This window comes from Thrips palmi, unplaced genomic scaffold (assembly GCF_012932325.1).
Source record: "Thrips palmi isolate BJ-2018 unplaced genomic scaffold, TpBJ-2018v1 HiC_scaffold_18, whole genome shotgun sequence".
NCBI classification, from domain to species: Eukaryota; Metazoa; Arthropoda; class Insecta; order Thysanoptera; family Thripidae; genus Thrips; species Thrips palmi.
Genome location: NW_023144627.1, coordinates 13722111 through 13747780, shown reverse-complemented (window position 1 = coordinate 13747780; position 25670 = coordinate 13722111). Strand labels below are relative to the sequence as shown.

The window sequence follows — 25670 nt, the reverse complement described above, 5'->3', positions numbered from 1 at the left end:
CTTTTTGCGTGCTGAAAACGAAAATCACTTCCATTTATACCCGAGACCTACATTTCACTCAGAGCCCATAAGTTGCTCATTTCGTCCAGTTAAGCAAAGTCCGAAGTGCAGAAACTAATTCGCATCGCTCAGCCACACTACGCGCCCACAGTAAACGGCGCGTACCCCTAGTAAATGGCAGGCGCGCTGACTTGCACAAAGCCGAGCGAGACTGATTCCGGGAGTTGTCTTCGGCGATCTGTCTCCGTCGCGCTCATGGGGCGTCCCCTGCAGGTGCGAGAGAGACAGAGCGACGGCTCGCAGAGCAGACGCCACATCCCTCCTAGGTGGATTAGCGCAGAGCAGTCGCCGGCCAGACTTGTCTCCGGATTCCGTGGCCCTGGCCTGGCTTGCCTGGCTTGCCTGGCTTGCCGTCGAGGGCGTGGCAACAACGGCACCGTCTTGTCGGACGTGGGGGCGGGGCCGGGCGGGGCCAGGCGGGGCGCGCCAGTTTGGTGGCAGTTTGATCCGCGGCCTGCCCGTCCTACGTCACAAGGCGACTGCTGATTGAGACCAGACCCCTGTTTGCGACCGGAGTGGATTTAAACGCAGCGTCCTGCCGCGCCCCACCCGGGGCCCCGCCGCCGCCGCCCCACCGCGGGCCCCACCGCGGGCCCCACCGCCCCGGCACGGCGGCAGGCTTTGTGAAAGCCATGCCCCACAATGTCTCCTGGCTCTGCCCGCTCTGCCCGCTCTGCCCGACCAGCGGCCCAGTTGTCGGTATCCAGACAACACGGCAGGGAGGTCGTTCTCGTATCTAGGCCGCTGGATTTGTTTGGGTTTGGGTTTTTCGAGTACAGTGGCGTGGAAACAAAAATAAGTCGCCGTCCTGGGTGTCAGTTGATGACCATGACCTCGAGGTTGTGCTTTATACGGGTCGGGCCCTTCATCGGCGTTCCCCCAAGTCGGGGAGTCATTTCCATTGGCTGAGAGTTGGCGTTGCGAGACACTGGGAACAATATTCGAGTCACTCCGTCACAGCCCGCGGTCGCCGAAACGCCGCTTGGCTGCGGTGCTCTCCTCCGTGACGCTCCCTCCTCCTTCCCTTCCGCCTCCAGTCTGCCAGATTTGTTTTAGCGCTCCGCTTATCCGAATCAGAGTCGCTGAATTCTCCGTCCAGCCTTTGTCCCGCCTGACTCCTCCCGCCCCGCCCGAAATGCCGGGTAATCTATTCCCCGGCCACCCTCCGCTAAGCCCCCGCGCTGACATGCCAAGCAGTGACAATGCTGGGCTCTGCGGATTGCGCCGCTAGCCGAGCGGACAACGCGGCTGACTTCCGTGCCGCAGGTCACGGGTTCGATACCTTTCAGCGGCGTTTTTTTTCCGGCGGCTTTCGTGGTTGTGATTGCACGCTTCGCGTTGGTTTGGCGCATTTGGGTTGCCGCGGCTCGGTACTCTCGGGTACCTCGGGCGTCGCCACACCAGAAGGGCTGCGTCCGAAACGGCGACGGTCTTGCTGCCTCGCACGCAGCCAGCCATTAGCGTTCCGCCGGGTAGCGCAGCGCTGGGCTGGGCTCGGCACGACACGGCACGGCACGGCACGGCACGGCACGGCACGGCCAGGCCGCTGGACTCGCCAAAGTGATTTACCGACTCTCTGCTCGAGGCTGGCGACCGCTTCCGAGGAAAGCGCGCTGCCCCACAAGCTCGCTTGCACTCATTGCGGTTCGAGATTCGGACGCAGATTGCAGTTCGTGCCCTCGGCCGTGCCTCGGCTGTGCCTCGGCTGGTGGGGCTGTATCCAGTCGAGGCTGACCGCCGACAACGACTGGAAGTACCTGCTGGCTTCCTGCTGTGTGTTCATCTTGCACTCGGGTGGCTTCGAGATCCCGCTTCGGGCGCCATCGGGTGGCTTCGGGCGGCTTCGGGCGGCTTCGGGTGGCTTCGGGCGGCTTCGGGCGGCTTCGGGCCTCGCTTGACGCCTTGTGATGTGGCCCGCCGAGTCCCCGAGAGCAGGGTGGCGGTGGAAATTATTCTGGGTTTGGTTCGGCGTCCCTGCGGGCGTCCCTGCGGGAGTCCCGGGCCCGGAATTGAGCTTTGAGGCTGCACAAGTGTGGCAGCGTCCACACATAATCCGGCCAAATGCAAACGACTCATAAGCCGCGTCCGAGCGAGGCACGACGACCTGTTCCTTCTCTCAGTAAACAAATAAACGGTAAATGAGTGAGCGGGCCGATTGGGTTGGTTTCGCATGCCGGCAGCCCGGCACGGCCCGTCCGCACCTCGACTCCACGCCGCGTGGGGAAGTGTTGGGGAAATAGGAGTTAGTCGAGCAAGCCGGGCTGAGCTCTCTGGAGACGACGCGGCAGCCCCGGCCGGCCCGGCACAGGCAGCTCAGCAGTGCCAGCCCCGGCGCCAGCCCTGCCGAACCAGCCTGTCCCTTCGCGGCGTACGCCCCAACGCCTCACGGACCGCCAGGCCCCGCCAGGCCCCGCCGCGCCGCACTAACACCAACAAGCGCGGATATGTTTGGCGCGTGATAACGGCCTGTGTGTGGGAGAGAGAAAGGGGGTGAGTTTCTGTGGGAGATAGCTAGAGAGAGAGTTTGGGCCTGGGCGAGAGAGAGAGAGAGCGAGTGTGTGCGTGCGCTGCGGCACCGAATGAAACACACGGTTGCTGCCTAAAAGGTTTGACGCGCGATCCCATTATGGTAATTATACCCGCGCGCGTTACTCTGTGTGTGTGTGTGTGTGTGTGTGTGTGTGTGTGAAGATGGTGGCGGTGTCGGCACCCACCATATACATCTAGATCCTTTCTGTGCCCATTAGTAGCTCGGTATAATCCGCCGCACTCTCGCTCGGCCCCTTCCCCCGACGACGGTGCGCGATAGGCGGGCCGGGCCGGGCAGGGCGGCCCCCGGAGGTGTTCACTGCACTATTAAATGGACGTTAAATCCTCATCATTCAGCCGTACCGTGTCAAGCGGCTCCCCGAGGCGTCCCTGCGAGTCCCCCGGCCCGGCATCGGCGGCATCGCATTAGCGGGCGTGACCCCGCCTGATGCGACACCCTCGAAATACTCGCGGCAAAAGGGGAAAAACACGAAAAAAAACATGAGAAAACGACACGAAAAAACGAGGAAAGTGAGTCCGAAGGTGTTTCGGGGCCCCGGTCGGTACTTCGGGTCCGTGTTTTGATGACGTCGTTTCCACGGCGACGAAAAAGACGGCCTTCTTGTTCTGATTGTGCGTTTTGATTGCGCGCGGCTCCCTGACGCACAGTGGGCCAGAAGACCGGTGGAGGCGGCCAAAACGCGAGACGCGTTTTGAGCTCCAGAGTCGCTAAGCAGGACTCGAACCGAACGTGTGACCCCACCAATGGATTCCTCGTTCGGAGAGCAAACCTTTCTTGGGGTCACACGTTCGGTTCGAGTCCCATTTAGCGACTCTGGAGCTCAAAACGCGTCCAGAGTTTTGTCCGCCTCCACGGGTCTTCTGGCCCACTGTGCGACGAGTGCCCTAGTGTCGCTGGCCTCCGGGGACGGCGTTCTCGGAGAGGGAAGGGGCGGGCAGTGTGGTGTCGATGGCGTGCCGGGGCCGCACGCTACGACGTGTTGATGAATCCGGAGCGGGCATTAGTGTGATGGCAAGGTGTGGCGGATCGAAAATGCCGCTGGGAGTCACTCCCTCCCCCTCCATTGCTTCTTTCCTCGACTTCTCCCCGCCGAGCCGAGCGATTCCGAAGCAAATCGTCTCGTCTCTCTCGCACTCGCGGCGCGCACCGTAGGGGTGCGAGAGAGACGGAGGGACACTCTTTGGAACGGGCCGCCGATTCCCGGCGCCGCGGTTCAGCGGCTGACCAGCCATCCGTGGAGGCCTGCGCAGGCCTGCGAGCAGCCAGCACGCGGCTTTCCAAGTTTTGGCGGGCCTGCCCGAACCGCCCTGCCCACCCCGCCCTGCCCACCCCGCCCTGCCCACCCCGGCTGCTCCCACCGGACCCACTCGGCTTTTTGATGATAATACGGTGCTAATGAGTAGGTAGGGCGATGACGCGGGCCGCGGGCCGCGGGGCGGAGGGAGCCGAGCGCGGCGAGGCACTGAGATGGCGAGGCGAGGCAAAGCCAGGGGAAGCAAAGAAGGCGCCTTATTTCTGGGAATGAGCCTGGAGCCTCCCTTGCCTTCAACCCTTTGCGGGACTCGCTGCTGGCGCCTCCACTCCATCAACCTTTCACTCCGCCCAGCTCTCCGTCTCTCTCTCTCTCTCTCTCTCTCTCTCTCTCTCTCTCTCTCTCTCTCTCTCTCTCTCTCTCTCTCTCTCTCCCTGTCTTCCATCCACTTCATCAGCTGTTCACTCCTTCCACTCTCCATCCTCCTCAACCCAAACTCTGAAATTATGACTAATTTTTTTTCAGCGACAGTCAAAGAAAATTGTATGATTTTTACCAAGTATTTTGAGCATGCACCCGTTCAGACTTTATGAGGCATTCGTCACTTTTCTCCAAAAATGCCTCTGAGTAAAAACCCCCTCAGTTTAGTGTCTTTTCGTTTTGGCAGTCGTGCTCTAGCAGTGTCGTGTGTTGCAGGCGAGCACCTGAACCAGGCGTCGGGCCGCTGCTCGGCGTGCGACGCGGGCTGCCTGACGTGCCACGGCCCGGGGGCGGACGCGTGCCTGTCGTGCCCCGCCGCCAGCCCCATGCTGTACGCGGGCCGCTGCTACCCGGCCTGCCCGGACGGCGCCTACCTGCAGGACCGGCAGCAGGACCAGCAGGCCAACACGTGCGCGCGCTGCCCCCACACCTGCAAGGCGTGCGTGTCGCGACAGAACTGCACGGCCTGCGCGCCGGGCCTGGAGCTGCAGAGCGGCCAGTGCCGCGTGGCCTGCGCTGACGGGTGAGTTCAGAGCGCCCCGCCCGGCCCCGCCCCACAGTGGGCCAGAAGACCGGCGGAGGCGGACAAAACTCTAGACGCGTTTTGAACTCCAGAGTCGCTAAATGGGCCTCGAATCGAACGTGTGACCCATCAATGGATAGCTCTCCGAACGAGGAATCCATTGATGGAGTCACACGTTCGGCTCGAGTCATGTAAAGCGACTCTGGAGCTCAAAACGCGTCTAGAATTTTGGCCGCCTCCACCGGTCTTCTGGCCCACTGTGCGCCCCGCCCTGCCCTCACGGCTAGCTTAAAGCGCCCTCGAACCGCTTTGTAAACGCCTCGCCGCTGGAGTTGCGGGCCAAGCACGACGCACCTCACGGAAGACTGATTACGCGCGCGCACACACACACACACACACGCACAATGCGCGCACCCTCCGACACACCGACACGCACACAGGGCCGGACCGGCTCGCATCCCCGCGCACACCAACACATTAATTTCTCGCTCTCTGTATCTCCCCGTGTGTATCTCGCCCTCTCGCCCGGCCGGCCGCTCCGTTGCGCGCCCTCGACCCTTTTCGCCCTCTTTCGCGGTCTCTCTCTCTCTCTCTCTCTCTCTCTCTCTCTCTCTCTCTCTCTCTCTCTCTCTCTCTCTCTCTCTCTCTCTAACACACACACACGCACTAATTTTGACGAAATTTCGTTCAAAGTCATGCGATCTTGCTGTACATATTTGTGTGAAAAATGTCCCGTGCTCGAAATTTACGCACGAAATTGCCTTACTCCCTTTGCAGTGTGTTCGCTTTCCAGTGGAGGGACGGCTAGATCCGAACAGCATTCTGGCTGAGGTCCGCACCCTCGCCGACACACGGGGAGCGCGTCTGGAAGTGTGTCAAACCGAATGGCTGCTGTCACGTCACTCAGGCCGCCCCGCAGCGCGAAGCCCCGCGGAGCCACGCGGAGCTCGAAGGCCGATTCGATATAATCGACGTTTGCATTAGCGAGGCCTCGATGCGACAAGGGAGAGGCGAGCACCGCAAAGGCGGGAAAATATGTCGGAAAGATGTCATTCTTTTTTGTTTTCGCATCAACATAGACAACGGCACTGGCCTGTGCCTGTTGCTGTTGCTCTCGTGTTTTCGATCTGACGCCTGTTCCAGCCTCGCTTTTTTGTTCTTGTTTTTTTTTTTGACTGTCATTTTCACGCTTTTAATTGATTCCAACCTGGCGCTGTCGATGCGAAGGCTGCCTGCTTGCTCGGTCTGCCCGGCCAGCGCGTTAAAATGGCTGACAGCTCGGGCTGTGACGCCGCCTTGTTATCGCGCCAAAAGGAATGGAGCGCGGCAGACTGATTCGTCCATCTGTCTCTCTCGCACTCGCGGGGCCTTCCGTATGGGTGCGAGTGAGGGGAGGAAGGAGAGGGGGAAGCTTCTCTGCAATCATTTTCCGACTCGCCCTGCGAATCCCAGTGAGTCAGCCGTGCATGCTGGCGGCCCGGCGGCCGATGGCGCGCGCTAAGTGAAGCTTTGGAACCGAACTGACCTTATAACCTGATTAGGACCCCCGGCCGGGCCGCCCCGCGCGCTCCGTAGTCTCGCTCTAATTGAGCGTTTCGCAGCCTTTCTTTCCCAACTCCGTCCCTCGCCTCGGCGTCCCGTACACTGTGAGGCACCACACTGCAAGGCACTCAACTGCAGAAAGCGCCAACAGCGGTTTCAAATATCGACGCTGTCTGTCGAAACCAAAGGGTTCATTGTTTGCTCGAGAGTGGCAGCACCGCTGGTAGCACGCCGAGGCTTAAAATCCATGTCCCCCCACCACCGCGCCCCTGTGGCCGGCTGAGGCCCCATCTACGCCCACACTGTCCCATGCAGACATCCGCTCTTGAGCGACCATTACTTTATTATTCAGGCGTCGGAGTGGCCCTGCCCGAGTAGTGGCCGGCAGGGCGTGGCAGAGCACTGCGTGGTGGCAGCGCTGCCACGAGAACCAAACCAAAACTCGCTTTCAAAAATTCTCCTAAATTTGAAAAAAAATAGTAGTTTTTTGGGGTGTGTTTTTTTTTTTTTTTTTTTTGGCTCCAGCTTCCCAACACTTTCCCGCAAGGCTGCCGGCCCCCTTCCCACCCCTCGTGGTCTCGAGCAGCGCCACCAGAATATTCGCGTGCAATTTCATTCTTCGCGCCAACGGTTGTCGTGACGCCGTGCCAGCAGGTTTACATTCTCCCGCCTCTTTCCATTATTTTCACTTTAAAGGACAAACAAACGAAGAGGCTCCTCGGAACGGCGGCGCGGCCAGGGGGAGGGGGGAGGGGAGGGGGGGGGTGTTCTTCTGGCGGGCCTCAAGGCGCACAAAAGCAGCCAAGGAGCGTTGCTGTGCTGCCGAGACGCACAAAAGGGCACAACACAATGGTAATGGCGGCTAAACGGACATGACAGCGAGGCCATATTGCGATCCGAGAGATGATCCTTGAGAAAAATAAATTGCCGGGCTCGGCTGCGGGCAATGGGGGATCAAGTGGCAACGCGAAATGAGTTTCGAACGCGGAAAATTAGAAATACAGACAAAATTGAGCCCGAAGCATACTTAATTTGATGTGCGAACCACATTGTACTGCTCCCAAAATGGGTCTTGGTTCAATAGTTTTGAGGAGAAAAAGAGTCACTGAGGACTAAAATTGAAGTCAAAACGCGTCTATAGTTTCAAGCAAACGACAAGTGACCCTCGGAAACATGCTAAAATGAAATAAAATTTTGAAGTGGTCGAATTTTTGCGGTGTTACACCACGACTTGGGTGTATTTCCGTTCCGGCGAGGAGTTTCCGGAGCCCTTTTTAAGCTTTGCTCCGTCCTTCTGGTCAGCTGGACGCAGCCGGGGTCGTCCCACGGTGTCGCAGGCCACCCCACGCGTGCCAGCCCGTGTGATGTGGGCACCAGACGAGACCCAGCAGTACCTCGTCTGTTGGAAACTGGGCGTCAATGAGATTTTTTTAGAAAGCTTGATCGTGATTGTCTTTTGTAAGAGACTAGTGCGTAGGGAAGGAGAGCGAGGCCGAAGTAAGCGATAGGGGAGCCGGGCTGCATATCTCTGGCAGGTCGGCCTGCACTGATGATGTGTGTGGCCGCGGGGCATTTGTTCTGTGTAGTTTGAACGGAAACTTGAAAGTAACACGACGCGGCGGCGCGTGCGTGCGTGCGCGTGCACGGCGAGTTTAGTTCGGGGCGGAGCGGGGGAACAAACGGCACTGCTCATATATCTTACGCGCCATCGAAACCCCCTTCTGCTTCGCTACGGTTTGCAGCGCCCCAGTTTGGAGGCAAGCAGATGCCGCGCCGCCGGCTAAAGTTTGACTGGATTGGCTTTAGTGCGTGAGAGTGAGTTTCCGTGTGTGTGTCTGTGTGTGTGTGCGTGTGTGAGAGATAACGGTTCCGAGCTGTCGGCCGTGCGCGTGTCTCCGGCTGCGGCTTTCCACCGACGGGTATCTGTGTCCACGCGGCGACGGCGACGACGGCCCCGGGTGACGCTGTGAGAGCATGGTGGCGCGATGGCCAAGTTTACGGTGTGAGGGGAGAGGGGTGGGGGCGACACTCGGCGGTCCCAACATCATTGTGCATTTGGCACGCTGCCACGCGAGGACGCGGGGGGAGGCCGGCGCGGCCAGGGGGTGAGACTGTCGGGGCTGCGCGACGCTGCGCGACTCCAAGGACACCGACACGGCCGACACGGGAGGCGCCGATCCTCACAGTGGCTTTCGGCGCCTACAGTGTGACGCCGCCGGTAGGCGGCATGAGTGGCTGAAAAAAAAATAAACAAAGTTTAAAACGGCGGCCTCTGGCGCCTCCGGCGCGGCGTTCGTCTCTGCCAGTGTGGGCCCGGGGCGGCCGGGGGCGACCTGGATTCCACACGCACTTTTCAGGTAGTTTCCCCCGAATGACTCCGAGAAGGTCGCGCCAAGGCCGCTTTGGCGCCTTGCCTCGCCTTGCGCGGCGCCGTGCCCCTACGGCGGTTAAACTCGGGGCCGCCGCCGCCAAAGCCGTTCCCTGACACTACAGCCCCACCCCCCTTCTGTTTTTGCCCCTCCAACTCATGTCCCCGGGGTCGGTGTCGCGGCCAGGGCAGGCAGTGCGGGGGCCGCGGGGGCCGCGGGGGCCGCGGGGGCGCGAAGGCATGCGGGGTGATTTTGCGCCGCTAGAACTTTGTCAAACAATGGTGCGTTGTACCTGCATAGTACTGCCGCGCCGCGCCCCGCGACAAGGCCGCGCTAACGCGGAGCCAAACGCAGGGCGCAGGCTTCCGTGCTCCGCCTTTCAAACAGGCCGCCAACTTTTATAAACAAGCGGCTGAGTGTCGCGCCCAAAAATAACAACGACATGCTGCCCGCAAGTACGGCCGAAAAACGCCGGCGGCGGCGAAAAAGAAAAACACCTTTTGCGTCAATCATTCACTGAAAAAAAAAAGAAGTCTACTTCCACCTTCTATCAGTTACCGGTCAATTTTCAACCGGCGGTTCATGGTTTATAAACGTTCCCGCTCGGTTCCACTCACACTCGCACTCATCAGCATCGAGATCGGCACACACGGACGGGCAGCAAGGATTCCAATTCACCGAACGTGCATGTGTGTGTGTGTGTGCGTGCGTGTGTTCGTATCTCGCACGCATAGCGGTCCGGACAAGCACGATGAAAAAATAATTTGCCCGAACGCTCCGTGTTTCCTGCGTCCGGCGGGCCGCGCAGCAAATCAACTGCATTAAATAGAGAGGTTGTGGCATTGTGCCTGGGCCGTGCTTCGCGCAGTGCTGCCCGCGACCCGACAACCCGACAGGAGTAGGCCGGCATAGTTGTTGTTGTGGTGGAGGGGGGAGGGGGAAATACACTACACTACAAGTCGCAACGCGCGGCGGTCCGAGAGGCCCGAGGCCCCTGCGGGGGCGGGGGCCTATTGGAAACGCCCCCGCGGACGCCCCGGCGGCACTGGGTCTGCAGGCCGCGACGGCTAGCCGGCCACACAGTGGGCCAGAAGGCCGGTGGAGGCCGTTAGACCCGTTTTGGAAATCCAGAGTCGCTAAATGGGACGAGCCGAACGTGTGACCCCACCAATGGATTCCTCGTTCGGAGAGCAATCCATTGGTGGGGTCACACGTTCCCCACTTAGCGACTCTGGAGCTCAAAACGCGTCCGGGATTTTGACCGCCTCCACCGGCCTTCTGGCCCACCGTGCCGGGACAGCAAGCAGACACACACACAGCAACACGATATGTGTAATGGCACTTTTACTCTCGCCGGCCACCCTGAAGGGATGCCCGGCCCGGGGTCGGGCTGCTGGGGGTCAGGTAGGACAACCCCATAAACATCTATATCAGGGGCGGGCCGGGGGGGGGGGGATGGCCCACAATAAATCCCTGGCGCCTCTTTATTGTGGGCCGACCCCCGCGGGGGGGGGAGAGAGGGGCGGTCGTCTCACCTGCCGGGGCACGTCACGGCCAACGCCCTGCCCGTCTCCTTTCACGCCGCCCGAATTCCAAGGTCACAGTACACCAAAGTTTTTTTTTTTAGGGGTTCCCAAGAACCCCTATTGTCCGAGGTCCGTGGATTCCTTCCCCCCCCCCCTCTTCGATTTTCAAATAAACAACGCTAAACTATTTCAACTATAAAAAAAACGAAAATTCCAAATTTTTTTGAAAATTTATCGTGGAAATTTTCCGTAAACGCGAAAAACATAAATTTGCAACAATCGAAAACCAGAACCGTTCATGATATGAAAAAATGGTTCAAATAAAAAATGTACCACTCCTCAAAACTAAACCTTCTGGCTCATCAAAGTGACAAGAAATTGTCTGTGTTCTGAGAAAATGGTTAAAACATGAAAAAAAAATCGCCATGGCAACGACACGACACCATCATGCCAACTGTCAAAATTTAAAGTGACCCATCAAAAGAAATCAACACGCCGTGAAATTCGAAAATGCCAATGCTAGCGCATTGCACTGTGTCCTGACATTGGAACATCTTTGAAATCCGTCATTGGTAAAACGTTCGTAGCAGAAAAGACGCAATTAATTAATTTTCGTGGGTTGGCAACAATTTTCTCGGTGTCTGCGTCCTTTCGAAAATCGCGAGACTGAAAAAAAGAGTAGTCGCGCATTGAAACTGCCCCTTCATTGTTGCTGAGGTTGGATTGTTTGGCATGCTTCTAAAGGCTGCGGTTGACTTGTCATGTTTTCTTCAATTCTGTGACCAGCTAAACGGTTGGTTTTACAAACCGCACTCGCACTCCGTAACAAAGGTGTTCTAAAGGAAGGCCCAAAGAGTACCCACCCGTTGAGGGAGAACGATTAGCCGCTTTAGATTAGTCGCAGTGGGTGCCTAAAGTCAGCTCAAACCACGATTTCTGCACTTTTGTTACCGTTTCAACAAACTTTGCTGCAATACCGCTCCCAAACTAAGGCGGCTAATCGCACTCCGTAACAAAGGTGTTTCAAAGGAAGGCCCAAAAAACACCCACCCGTTGAGAGAGAACGATTAGCCGCCTTAGATTAGATGCAGTGGCTGCCTAAAGTCAGCCCAAACCACGATTTCTTCACATTTGTTACCGTTTTGACAAACTTTGCTGCAATACCGCTCCCAAACTAAGGCGGCTAATCGCACTCCGTAACAAAGGTGTTCTAAAGTAAGGCCCAAAGAACACCCACCCGTTGAGGGAGAACGATTAGCCGCCTTAGATTAGACGCAGTGGCTGCCTAAAGTCAGCTCAAACCACGATTTCTGCACATTTGTTACCGTTTCAACAAACTTTGCTGCAATACCGCTCCCAAACTAAGGCGGCTAATCGCACTCCGTAACAAAGGTGTTTCAAAGGAAGGCCCAAAGAACACCCACCCGTTGAGAGAGAACGATTAGCCGCCTTAGATTAGATGCAGTGGCTGCCTAAAGTCAGCCCAAACCACGATTTCTTCACATTTGTTACCGTTTTGACAAACTTTGCTGCAATACCGCTCCCAAACTAAGGCGGCTAATCGCACTCCGTAACAAAGGTGTTCTAAAGTAAGGCCCAAAGAACACCCACCCGTTGAGGGAGAACGATTAGCCGCCTTAGATTAGACGCAGTGGCTGCCTAAAGTTAGGCCAAACGATGATTTCTACACATTTGTTACTGTTTTGACAAACTTTGCTGCAATACCGTTCCCAAACTAGGACTCCTTTTTATTGGTATTTCAAAACTTACTTTTAAACCAGTTATGAAACTGGGAACACCCTGCAATGCGATTAGCATTGGATTTTTTTTTTTTTTTTTTTTTACAAAATTACTGTGAAATGAAGTTAGAGGGAAGAAATTTTGCCCCAGTGTAGTTGTTGTGATGTAACGGTAATGTTTGGCCCGAATTTCTAATCACTGTGAATGCACCAGACTTGTGCTGCTTGAAAGTCACGGTGCTTTTTTTCTTTTTTAGTCCCTGAGCTGAATTTCAGTGCTGGTGCTTCCTACCTGTGCCCTAGCTTCATTTAATTTTTTTTAATCTCCCGGAGCGTTTACCGTGGGGTCTCATGTCGGCGCCTTTGTGTTGCAGCTACTACTCGGACGGCGGGGTGTGCTCGGCGTGCTACCTGAGCTGCGCCACTTGCGTGGGCCCGCGCAAGGACGAGTGCGTGTCCTGCCCCAAGGGCTGGCAGCTGCTGGGCGGCGCCTGCCACCCGGACTGCCCCCAGGGCCACTTCCAGACGCAGTACGGCTGCACACGCTGCCACCACTCGTGCCGCTCCTGCGACGGTAAGCTAGTCTAAGTTTGAAAAAAAAAGTGCGAAAAAAATTTAAAAAAAAATTAAAACTAAAGTTTGACAAACAATAATTTTAAAATAAAAACAAAAGTTTTAAAAACAAAAATTTTGAAATTGAAAACAAAAGTTAAAAAAAAAACAATCATTTTAAAATTTAAAAAAATTGGTTGCACTTCTCTGTGACAAGCAGCCTCCTGCTTTACTTCGGTGTTCGGGATGGGAACCGATAAGCTGACGGGAGCTACCACTGCTCCACACTGAACTGACCTTGCCGCAGGTATGACGCCTCTGGCAAGGCCGTGTTTTTTTTTTTTCACTATTTTATAAAAAAAAGGCGCGCTCTTACCCGCCCCCCTTGGAATATAACTAGGAGCCCCGGGGACACGCTGCTGCTGCAACGTCCTTCAGCGCTACCTTTTGACACGCCTGGCGGGGCGGGGTGCGCCTTATCACAAGCGATGAGGGCGTACCGTGCGCTACAGGTGTTGGATCGTGGCGGGGCGGGGCGGGGCGGGGCGGGGTGAAAGGTGAGCACATCACCCCGGGCTGCACGGGGTAGTGCCTGACGACGTCGTTCACCCTCGTGAGGTCCCCGCCGCCGTGGCCCGACCCCGCCCCGTCCCCTGTTGAATCAAAAAAATATTCCCCTCATATCCTGTATGAGAGCGGCGGTGGCGGAGCCCCATGGTGTTCTCGGCAGGCCGGCGGGGCCCGCGCCACCCCCTCGCTCTCGCTCCCACTCACGCCTTCTCTCGCCACTCCCGGACGTCCCTGTTCCACGCCATCTCCGCCCCCATCCCCTTCCCAGCAGGAAAACCCGGCTCGGCGTCGTGGTCGTCGCCTACTCTCGGCGCGCTAATTTTTCTCTCCACCGCAGAGCGCGACCCCTGCACTATTACCAACACTGTGCAGTTTTAGTGTAAGTGTGTTGGTGTGTGCATGTGTGTGAATATGCAAGCGTGTGTGTGCGGTCTGGCCGCCACGCCCTTGGCGGTTGTAATGGTGGGCCACAATCATTTGCAATTATGAGAGCAGCGCGTTTCTCGCTGGCGCCGTGCGGGGCGGGGCGGGGCGGGGCGGGGCGGGGCGGGGCGGGGCGGGGCGGGGCGGGGCGGGGCGGGGCCGGGCCGACAACGCAGCAGCAGCAGCCCCTATTCCTGCCAGCCAAGGGGAAACGGGGTTGGGGTGGGGGTGGCTACTTGTCACCGAGCCTCCTGCAATCTAGACCGGCAGGACGTCGTTCCATTTTTAGACACTTTCAAGTCAGTCATCAACATGGTACGGCACATGGCTAAAATATTCTTTGCGGCGAACTACCGCTTGCGAATATATGCACGCGTGTGTGAATTTGTCAGTGCGTCCGACTGCGTGTGTGTGTGTCCCCTTGTCGGCTCGTGTTGGCCTCGTCCTTCCGCAGCTTTGTGTGTGTGTGTGTGTGTGTGTGTGTGCGTGTGCGTGTGTGAGAGAGAGGAAGGAGTCCATGCAGTGTATGCGTGGTGATGAGCTATGGAGGCGTCGCACAAGGGGTCGAAAGCAAAGGGCGTGGGACGTCGTGTCGCTAGCTGCACCGCGGTGTGTGTGTGTGTGTGTGTGTGTCGGTGTGTCGGGGTCTCTGCCGCTGACAGTCCATTGTGTTGACAGTCTATCGCGACGCCCGCCGGATAGGCAGCCCTTCGGCCTTCGCCAAGTGCTGCTTGATTTAATTGAATTGCCACTACACTGCTGTTGTGGGCACCGCGTCACACGCGACGCCCCCGCTGTGCGCCGCTGAGTGGCCCGCTGGGGGCGGGGCGGGGTGGGGCGGGACGGGGTGGGGCGGGGCGGGGCGGGGCGGGGCGGGGTGGGGCGAGTTGTCGGAGTTAAAGTGGTCGCCGGGGCGGCGCGGGGTGCCGGCTGGGGCGGACTGCATGGACAGGTATGGCCTTGATACCCTGTCAACAACATTGAAACGCAACAACAGAGGGAAAGTTTTCAAGTTTCGATTGCATGGTGAACTTGCCCAAAAATTGACCGAATTCTATTGCCCAAATTAAACAAACGTCATTTGATATTTTTGCTGAAAATTTCTGACTGTGTTTGCATTCAATTCATTCGTCGAGCTCGACGACTTTTTAAACGTCCCAGCCAGCGTGACGTTTCTCATTTGTTGTTTTCTTCTGTTTTTTTTTTCAATTCCACCGTGCTGTTGTGCGCTTCATGGCTTATCGCATCCGTGCAGCGACGCAGGGTGCACTCGTCTCTCGGCACGCAGTAGGCAGACCATGGACGGGCGCTGCAAACCGCTATCTTTCGCACGCAGTCCTTTTCGCTCGCCCCGTCTGACCCGGTGCCCTACAGGCGCCCTCGCTGAGCCACCCTGCCCCCCCCCCCCTGCCACGCCACGCCGCGCCACGCCAGCCCAGGTCGTGTATTGTTATTAAAATATGTGCCGGCTCTCAACTCCACGGCTTGCCCGGCCCGGCCAGCCCGGGGTGTCCTGGGCAGGGTTTGGGAGCGAGCGCCCCGCAGCAGGGCTCTCTCTCTCTCTCTCTCTCTCTCTCTCTCTCTCTCTCTCTCTCTCTCTCTCTCTCTCTCTCTCTCTCTCTCTCTCTCTCTCTCTCTCTCTCTCTCTCTCCCTCCCTCTCCGTCCTTGTCTGATTCATTCTCGCTCCGTCGCCGCCATTGAGTACGAGGCAAGCTCGCCAATATTCCCCCCCCCCCTCCCCCCCGGGGAACGGCCGAAATGGCGCCGTCAGTGGCGCTCTCACAAACAAGTGTCGGACGTTGTCAATTCGCGACTCCGGACTTGAGGCACTTCACCGCGATGCCGACCCCCCCCCCCCCCCCTCCTGCGAGGATTCCCAGTCGGGCCTCCTGGACCTGGAGAACTGGAGAGGCGGGGGTGGGGGGCTGCACCGACAGTGTGGGCCCCGCCGTCCTGCGCTCGTCTTTACGACCGGTGTGGCGCTCCAGGCGGAAAAAGGGGGACTTTTCACCCGAGGCGCCGTGGAGCGTCCGCCTCGTCCGGACGGACGGAGAGCCTTTGGCCAAGCGGTGGCGGACGCCTCATGCGGACGCCGACGTGGACGGGTCGATAGGTCGATGCAAAAGCGATGTCCGCCACCACCTGTTCGCGCACAGTGGGGCGGAGTCCGGTGGAGGTGGTAAAAATCCCGGATGCTTTTTGAGCTCGGCGCTAAATGGACTCGAACCGAACGTGTGACTCCACTAATGGATTGCTCTCCGAACGAGGAATCCATTGGTGGGGTCACACGTTCGGTTCGAGTACCCTTTAGCGACTCTGGAGCTCAAAACGCGTCCAGAGTTTTGGCCGTCGGCGCTGGTCGGCTGGCCCGCTGCGCACCTGTTCGCGTGCCCGTCTCCCTTCCGGCGCCGCGGTGCAGCGGGACAATCACTGCCCCTACACTGGGGACCGGAAGTGCCGGAAGCACCGGAAGTATCGGAAGTACCACCGGAAGAGCGTGGGAGCGGGCATCGGCCGGCGGCACAGGTACGGAAGAGCGACCGTGGGACGCGGCGACGCGGCGGCAGGGGAGGCTCGCCGGCCGACTCGTGTGAAACGCGCTCACTCGTGTGCATATGTTATGTTTGCGCAGTCACTTGGCGACCGCGTGTCGCGTGCGGTTAGACCCTGGGGATGAGGACACCTGTGGCTCCCCCCCCCCCCTCCCCCCTCCTTTTCGACCTCAACCGTCCCGACCGATGGTCTCGTCACTGTCTGCTCCGGCCACCACACTCTGTTTTTTCAGATCGCAAAAATGTAGCTTTTTTTTCACCCTTTCCAACCGAAGCGAAAACAGTTTTGAGAGTGTCTTCAGCTACACGCGAGGTTGATAAACGATTTATCGGCGTATCGGTTATCGCACTCCATTCATAACAGTGTGCCACACGGCAATTATCTGCGTGCGCCGGGGCGAGCTTTCGCTGTGCACACAATCGAGAAACGTCGAGATCCACACCGAAAGCGACCTCTCGCCGAAGGCAGAACCGGCCACCGCAGTCGGCTGACTGAGTGACGTTGTGAAACCGATACAAAAGCAGTAGACTTTTTTCTCTCTTTTTTTTTGCGAATCTTTTTTAGCAAGGTCGATGTTTTGGAAACCCGACGCGAAGCAATGGTTCCGTGTCCGTCCACGCGTTCCATTGAGTGACGTCACAAGCCCGATATTTCACCCCTCAGCCTATCTCCCTCGCACAGGGTCTTTCCAGCCCGATACCCCCACCCCTCCCCCACCCCCACCCCTCCCGGCTCCGTTGCGGTTACAATGCTTTCGCATTCGGCAGACGGACGGACGGGGCGCCGCAGCCACGCAGACTGCGGTGACGAGGTTTGCGGTGCCTTATAGTGTAGCGTAGTGCGAGGCCGGGTTATTTCATATATATTTTTTTCGCTTTTTCGTTATTGTTTTTTTTTTGTTTATTTTAGGGCTTGAAGTGAACGTGTGACCCCACCAATGGATTCCTCGTTCGGAGAGCAATCCATTGGTGGGGTCACACGTCTGATTCGAGCCCCATTAAGCGACGTAAGCAAAAAATTAATATTTGCTTCCTGAAAGGGCATTTTGAGGGAATATTTTCAAATTTTATTAAGGAGCGATAATTTTACTACCAACTTTTCCACAGCTGACCTTTTCGTCTGCCAGGCAGTCGTCTAATTTGCACGAAGCCGTGAAATTTCGTTGCCACTGTAAATGCGCCCGTCGTGCCCCACAGGCCGCCATGAAATTAAGAAAGTGCCTCTTCGGCGGGCTTCGAACCGGCGACCTTAGGTGCGCCATTCCGGCGTCGCTAGTGCCTGAGCCACCGCGGAGGCGCGCAGCCCGGCCGCGTAGTGCCGGGAAAACAAATTGTTTGAGTGTCCCCGTGACCCAGTGCGCTGCGAGGGCCATCGCGGGGCGTGAGAGCCCCGGCGACTTTAGCCCTTCGGCTGATGGTGACGGCGGAGAGGGGGAGGGGGAAGTATTAAGGCCCGGGTGTGTATCAGAGCACAAAGATGCCTCCGGCGTGGCGGCGCGGCGTCTTGCGCGGGATTAACCGTATCCTCTTAGGCGCTTCCGAGGGAGTTGGCGCAGAAGACCCGCTGACGCCGAGGCCGACGCCAAGGCCGACGCCAAGGACGCGCCGAGGACGCCGCCGTGCCGAAGCGGCCCCCGCGCTCCTTAAAGCGTTTAAAGACACCCCGGCGTCGTAGCGGCGAGAAAGACGTGCGGAGTCTCTCCGGCCATGGCCGTGCTAGCACGCCAGCCACGCAGTGCACGCAGTGGGCCAGAAGACCGGTGGGGGCAGCCTAAACTCCAGACGCGTTTCGACCTCCAGAGTCGCTTAATGGCACTCGAACCGAACGTGTGACCCCACCAATGGATTCCTCGTTCGGAGAGCAATCGATTGGTGGGGTCACACGTCCGATTCGAGACCGATTTAGCGACGAGCTCAAAACGCGTTCGGGACTTTGACCGCCTCCACCGGTCTTCTGGCCCACTGTGCGCCACCGGGCTCGGCCAGAGACCCCGGCCGGGGGCCTCGGCGGCGGGGCATCAATTCCAAGGTCGAGGTTAGACATGTGATGGCCCGCTCGAGAGAAGTAAGGGGCCAGGGACGCCCCGGACCGAGGCAGGCCGGGGACGATACCGCTGGGAGACGTATTGTCGACCGGGCGGGGGGGGGGGGGGGGGGGGGAGGGGGCGGACGGACGAGCGTCTCGGGGAGGTCATCTTGCCCTGGATCTCGGCCCACGCACCGCGGCGGAGAGGCAGGGGCAGAGGCACGAGTAGGCAAATCAAAAAAAGTCCTCAAGAAAAATAGTTAGTGTGGCGTTGCCGCTGCACGTCGCTCTCTCTCTCTCTCTCTCTCTCTCTCTCTCTCTCTCTCTCTCTCTCTCTCGCACACAGACCGCGGTCAGGGTGACGTGCCCCATTACCCCCGCCGGGGATCAATCTTGGGTAACGGCTCTTCAATAAGCCGGAGAGCCTCCAAAAGGGAGACGCGTACGCTGTCCAAATCCATCCAATCTTGCACGCGTCGCCCGACGCCTGGTCCTCGCTGGGGTCGCCTGGTCTGGCCCGCCACGCCCCGCCACGCCCCGCCAGGGCCTCGCCTCGGCGGCGGGCGTGACACTTCTGGGCCCACAACGTGTTCGATCAACAAGCCGCCCGGACAACCTGTTTTGTAATGGCCCCTGCCACCTCGTGCGAGCGAGTGAGAGAGAGAGAGAGAGAGAGAGAGAGAGAGAGAGGTATGTGCGCGCGCTGTTTGTTTGTGTGTTTGGTGAACGCGGTGCGTTTGGCCCGCCACTGGAAACGTAATGTGCGTTTCGGAATAACTTACGGCAGCGGGTTGTCACTGCCGCCGTCGGATGGGGTGCCTTCTGGCTGGCTCCTTCGTCGCTCTGTCTCTCTCGCACCTACACGGAACTCCCCATGGGTGCAAGAGAGACAGAGCGAATCGAGCGTGTGACCCCACCAATGGATTCCTCGTTCCGAGAGGAACCCATCGGTGGGGTCACTCGTTCGATTCGAGTCTCATGTAGCGACTCTGGAGCTCGAAACGCCCCCGGGATTTTGACCGCCTCCACCGGTCTTCTGGCCCACTGTGCGCCTCGCCTATAGCGCGATGCACCTAGCCTTGGCGTAGGGACGCAGCGCGCCATGAAACTTTAATGCACGCTGCGAGTCAAACTGCAGCCAGCGACGAGCGGCTGCATCTGAATAACATCGGGAAAGCTCTGGCGGGCGCTACGGCGCCGCAGCGGCGACACGGCGGGAGAGGGAGGTAAGGGGTAAGTGAAGTGCACGCGGGTAAAAGGGCAGCACAGCGGGTAAGTGCGTCGGTCGGGGTAAGTGGGGCGGGGAGGGAAGGGGAGGGTACACTCGAACACGAGTTTCGAGTTTCGCACCGAGTAGGGAATCGCTCGCGCCAGCAAAACTCGGGCAACCGTCAAAGTTGGCGAGTGGCACTCCGCTCCACCTTGTGTCATTTTAATCGCGCAGGGCACACTGGCATATGAAGAGCCACGGGTGTTCAGCGGAAACCAGGCGCCGCAGGCAAGGTGTATAAGACGACTTCGACGTTGAATTTTTGCGCGCCAATTAACATGTAGACGTCGGCCTTGGCCCCGGCAGAAACCACCAACACACTCTTTTCTTGCTCTTTCCCTCCTTTTTTTGGTCAAACTTGAAAGCAGTCTGCCAGCGCGGTCCACGCGAGCGGTCCGTGTCCAGGGCGCTATTCCGGCTGGCCTCGATTTCTTGTCGCCCTTCTGGTTCGAGAAGGGTGTGGCAAGGGGACCATCTCTCTCTCTCTCTCTCTCTCTCTCTCTCTCTCTCTCTCTCTCTCTCTCTCTCTCTCTCCCTCTCTCTCTTTCTCTCTCTCTCCCTCTCTCTCTCCAACCCTCTCGCGGAATGTTTGACCGGAAGTGCCCGGGCCGACGTCGGCCGGATGGGTCTGGCCGGCGGGGCGTTGGCCTTATTTCAATAATGTTCCCAATCGGCGCGTGTTGTAATGGTGCCCGCCTACGGCCGCACGTCCGACTCGCCCGACTGGATCCACGCCGACGCGGCCCCGGGCCCCCGGGCCACATCCTACCCTCCGCCGCCTCCGCCGCCTCAGCCCGCCCGCAATCTTCGACTGCCAAAATCTTTGATTTAGCGGACCGCGCTCCCGCAAGACAGGCGATGAACTGCGTCAGCATCCCGCCGGGGTCTATAGCGACCGAGTCCTCCGTAGATTTAAAAAAAAATTAATAAAAATTGCAAAAAGTGTGGGTGATTGCCTTCAACGCGGACGCTCAATTTCCTTTGCGTTCTACTGAACTTCTCTATTGAATCATGGGGCATTCCCTCGGTTTAGATGCCTCTGATGAATGCGAAGAGATTTGCAAGGCATTTGCCAGCGGCCCGGCATCTGCTGTACCACTGCCCCTTGTTGATTCCCCCCCCCCCCCTTCTATCCTCATCTGTACGCGTGCTCATATTCTATCAATTTTGTTGATCCGCGCGTGCACTATCCCTTCCTCTTGCCTCCTCTCTGGAGTTACCCCCCCCCCCCCTCGCTCTCCTCGTCCACCATCCCATCCCGGACGGGGGCTTGAAATGAAGCGAGTAAGATTGATTTCCCTTCCGTACGTCGCGCTGCCGTGGCACTGCCGTCACATCGACTCCCCCCCCCCTTTTTCCCGACGGTCCATGAGCCATCTCACGCCCCGGCTGTCGCCGGCTGCCCGGCGTTGGTCCCAACCTTCGTCAGGCCCCCGATAGGGTGACTCGGCTTCGATCGCGGGTTCAACACCCAGCCGCGCCGCGGACGCCGCACTTTAATTTTTGTTTTCCAGGCGGGAAATGACGCGGGAAGATCTTAACCGCCATCGACGCGGCCGTATAGACCCGGTCGCCGGTCGGGGGTTCGACTCCCGGCCGCCCCTGTTTCCTTTTTCCCTGAGGAAACGGCGGGAAATCGCGTCCCTCGCACCCTTGGGACGTCCCGCATGGGTGCGAGAGAGACAGGGATCGGTCTGCCGCTTTCCTTGGGCGAGGATTAGGGCTGAGCGCGCACTTAGGCGCGCTTTAGACGTGCTTTACTCTACAGCCGACGTACGCGTGCCGCGTTTGACGACGAGGCCCGGCCCGCTTATGCTAACGAGGGGACCATGGGTGTCCTCCGACACCGAAACCGTGGAAGAAAAGTATGGAAAACACACGCCCGTCCATGGACATTTTTTTTGTGACCAATTGGTAGCAATTTTGTAGATTACCAACGCTGATGAAGCGGAATAGTGACCAGTCCCTAAAAAAAATCACCTGATGGTTTTAATTCGCTTTTAAATGCAGGAAATTGTTTCCAGTTGGTCTCAAAAATGGGCCATGCACAAGGTGTCAGATTGCCAGCATCAAAAAGTTCACTTTTTTCGGTTTTTTCTGGTGTGGGTGCAATTGTTGGAGAGGGCGACGCCTCATCGGCTGAATGCATGCTTGCTTGCTTGCCCCGCTCACCGCCTTCTGTTTGTCTTTCTCTGCTCGCACCTTGCTGCCGAGTTGCACTTTCGCGCGTTGTCGTCGCAGGGCGTGATGAGGAATGGAGCCCACGCTCCGCTAGACAGACAGACAGACAGGCAGGCAGGCAGACAGACAGACAGACAGACAGACAGACAGACAGACGGGCAGGCAGACAGACAGACAGACAGACAGGCAGACAGGCAGGCAGACAGACAGACAGACAGACAGACAGACAGACAGACAGACAGACAGACAGGCAGACAGACAGACAGACAGACAGACGGGAGGGCGGATGGTGCGAGCAAATGCTGGCTAAACACACCGACTCAAGGCCATTCCATTCCGCGTCTTCACGCGTGGCGGCGCAGCGGGGACCTGCCCCACAGTGTAGTGTCCCGCGGGACGAGTCCGTCGTCCGGGGACTCCGCATTCCGCTTCGAGGCGCTCCACGGCGATACACAGGACCACCACACTTTCAGTGAGAATTTTAAACCGAGTGGCGCGATCCAAATCAGGGCGATTTTCCTGCGGTGTAGTGGGAGACTCGTAACCTCTGCAGACGGACGGACAGACAGGAAGAAAGACAGACAGACAGACGGGTGGAACGATAGCCCGACAGTGTCACCACCACCGTCGCCGTGTTGGCTGTGAGGCGGTGTGGCATCGGTGTCCAATGAGATTTTACCCCCCGCATGGCGTAGCACAGCTCCGTAAACAGTCGATAGGTAAACATAGTGCCTTGGCGCAGAGTACCAGACTTCGACGGCCACCCTTGTGTGTGTGTGCGCGCGCGCGTGTGTGTGTGTGTGTGTGTGTGTGTGTGCGCGCGCGGGCAAGCCGATGAAGGAGAATGGGTTTGTTGGCCCTTCCTAATCGAAGCGTTGCTAGAGAATGGGAGACGCAACTTGCGCTGCAACACACAACTTAGTTATCGTAAATCCGCTCCGCAGATATCCCTTCATACACTTTTTCTCCTATATTTTTCGTGAGTCAATAGACTGAACATGGAGAAAAAACACTCCCCGAGTGCCAGTTTTACATAACCATTTAGTGGGACCTATAGCCGATACGCCATAAAGGCAGCAAATAAATCCGAGTATCTCACAGCAAGAAACCTGGCAAGGAATTTTAGTTTTGTTTCGGCCAGCTTGGTTCAATCTTGTAAAATGTAGTCCAACATTCTTTGCAGTGTTTTTAACGCTCCACTCCGCGTCCTCTGTACACGCACTGGAAAACCAGACCGACGACACCTGAATAATCTTTCGCTTTTCGCGTGGCCTTCATTAGCGCTGGCTTTAGCGCTCTCTCTCTCTCTCTCTCTCTCTCTCTCTCTCTCTCTCTCTCTCTCTCTCTCTCTCTCTCTCTCTCTCTCTCTCTCCCCTTCTCGCAGCGCTTTGTCTTCCCGGCCTTCAAACGGCCCGGGGAGGGACCGGCCGGCCGGGGCGGCGGAAAGACTCACTTGTGTAACGGGCCGATTTGCCGGTACATTTGAATGCTTCATTTCTCAAGGTGTCCCCCGCCTCTCCCTCCCTCCGTGTCTCGCTCCCTCTCTCTCCCTCTCTCTCTCTCCCACTCCCCCTCCTCGTCATCCTGTCTTATCCCCTCGGGCCGGCGCGTCGACCGAGTTTGAAAACACCACCCCATTCTCAAGCCAGTTCACCGCATCTGACACGAGTAAAAGGAATCTCTCTTCGCGGCGCCTTCTGGGTCCTCTCCTCCTCCTCCTTCTTCTTCTTCTCCCTCTTCGCGCTGCGCCTTTGTGACTGCCCATAAATCAGCCCAACACCGCCGCTAAATTAAGCTCATTGCCAAGGTGCATCATGCTGATTTGGCTGAGCGACCCCCGCTTTTGTTGTTGTTGTTGTTTTCGTTCCGGGCCGCTGAACCGCGTCGCCGCGTCTCCTCTTGGCGGCCGCTCCTCCACCTGGCGGCTGCCTGGCGGCCTGCCGTCCTCCGCCTCCGTCCACGCCACTGTAAAAGCAGTAATGCGTTCGTTCTTCCGCCTCTTGAAAACAATGTGGGCCAATTTGACGGCCCGGCTGGCGGGAGACTTGCGCGATTCCCCCACAATAACAAAGCCGTTGCCCCTTTTGTTTCTTTCGGCAAATTAGATGTAATTCAGCCCTCGAGCCAATGGGCTCTCCCCCACCCTATCTTCCTCTCACTAACCCCCTCCCCCCCCCTCTCTCTCTCTCTCTCGCTCCCGCAGCCGGCCCGGCCTGGCGGTTCATAGGGTCCCGTTCATCTATTACGTGTTTTTGCCGGCGCGTGCCTTGTGGGGCCCTGCGGCCCTGCGGCCCTGCGGGGCTGGCGCGCACAAAAACCTTGCGCAATAATTGCAGGGGTGCGAACTCGAAGCGACAAGCCAAGGCAAGGGCGAGGCCGGGCCGGGCGGGGAGTGGCTCAGAGTAGTGCATCGTGGCCAGAGTGTGTATAGTGGCGTGGTACGTTGCTGCCGTGTTGTCCCCCCGGGCTGCTGGCTGGACGTCCTGGGCGAACGCTACTCTCTCTCTCTCCCTCTCTCTTTCTCTCTCTCTCTCTCTCTCTTTCTCTCTCTTTCTCTCTCTCTCTCTCTCTCTCTCTCTCTCTCTCTCTCTCTCTCTCTGCGCCACTCGAAGCATTTCTTTTGTGGCCGCTAGCGCCTGCGAGCCAGCGGGTAGGCTAGCCCGCTCCACACGGCTGCCCCCGTGTTGCCTATCGCACAGGCGCCATCACCGGCCGAAGTCAATTTTAGAACTATCTCTGGTTAAATGATTATTTTCCCATGCAATACGTGCAGCAACGAAAAAAAACTGTCCATCTCGGCGCGTTTACGCTGACATAAAAAGTGCGCCACTCTGGGGGAGACTGTTGCGCGGCCGCCGCCGCCAAGCGCGGCGTGTGCTGGGCCGGGCTTTCCGCCTGCCGGCGAAGCGTTTTAATATTTAAACGTGTTTGTTGTCTAAAATTGTCTGGAAGCGGCTGCTGCCTCCAGCTTGATGTGACTGTGGGAAGCGTGCCAGCGGGCTGTTAGTGCCGCCTCTGCCTCGTTGTTCGTTACCCCGCCTCGCCCCGCCCCGCCCCGCCCCAGGAAGATGCTCGGGATCGCTCCGGCGCGCCCAGCTGCGGGTGTAATGTTTAGACAGCTGCTCGACATGAGCCAAATCCTGAAATCCGCTTTTTGCCGCCAGAAAGCAATATCCAGGATCAAAGTACGACAACATTCCCGAGAAGGAGGGCAAGCCTGGCAAGCCCGGCAAGCTGTTGGCTTCGCTTTCAGTAGCAGTGTGCCGGCCGCGGCGCGGCGTGGCGCGGCGCGGATCGGGTAGTGGAGGACGAGCCCTGAAAAGCGGCTACATAAAAAGACGCCTCGCTGAGCGGCTCGGCTTGGCTTAACGAAGTACTCAGGCTGGCGAGCTCCGCGGACTTACAGCGGCACTATAAAACTAGAAAGAAAGGCGTGCCGCCGCGCTGCCATGCCGAGTGGCACACTGTGGGGCCTGCGGCGACACTGGGAGGACACGGGTCGCGCGGGCGGCGTGTTGATTTTTAGGCGGTGTGTTGCGAGGTGAGGCCCCGGGCCAGGGCCGCCCCCAGGGCGAGGGCGCACTGGGCCTGCAGGGCGCTGGCGGACGCAGCCCTCCGACGCAGCGGGCGTGACACGAGGGCGGTGCCCGGCGGGGCCGGCGGGGCCCGGCGGGCCGAAACAGCCCTCCAGGGAGGGATCCCTGTCCCATCCGCCAATCCCGTGTCCTCATTTAGCTTGGCCCAATAAGTTAGGCCTTGTTACAGCTTTCGCTAGGGTGACCCCACGGCCCAACACCGTCCTCCCTCGGCCGCCCCCTCCAGCCCTCCCCCAGCCAGTGTCCTCGCCGGGCCGGGGCGGGCCGGAAAATTCAGCAGAGTGTGTAATGCAGCGGGGCGACATAAGGGTCGTGATTGGCGATTATCTCTCCGGCAGACAGATATTGATGAGAAATCCATATGCTGGGCCGGCCGGTGTGAAAAGCACACTGCTCGTCAAAAGACGAATGCCACACACTGTACACAAGTATTAAAAAAAGGTTGTCATTTCTCTTA

At 58.3% G+C, this 25670-nt stretch overlaps 1 protein-coding gene across 1 annotated transcript in view; it reads left to right on the top strand.

Moving 5' to 3' along the window:
* LOC117644727 (furin-like protease 2) overlaps positions 1-12630 on the top strand; it is a 102145-nt gene extending 89515 nt beyond the window's left edge. The window contains exons 18-20 of the mRNA XM_034384341.1: positions 4389-4422; positions 4531-4866; positions 12417-12630. Of these exons, the coding sequence (XP_034240232.1) occupies positions 4389-4422; positions 4531-4866; positions 12417-12630 (584 nt within the window). The remainder of the gene's footprint in view (positions 1-4388; positions 4423-4530; positions 4867-12416) is intronic.
* The last annotated feature ends 13040 nt before the right edge of the window (positions 12631-25670 follow it).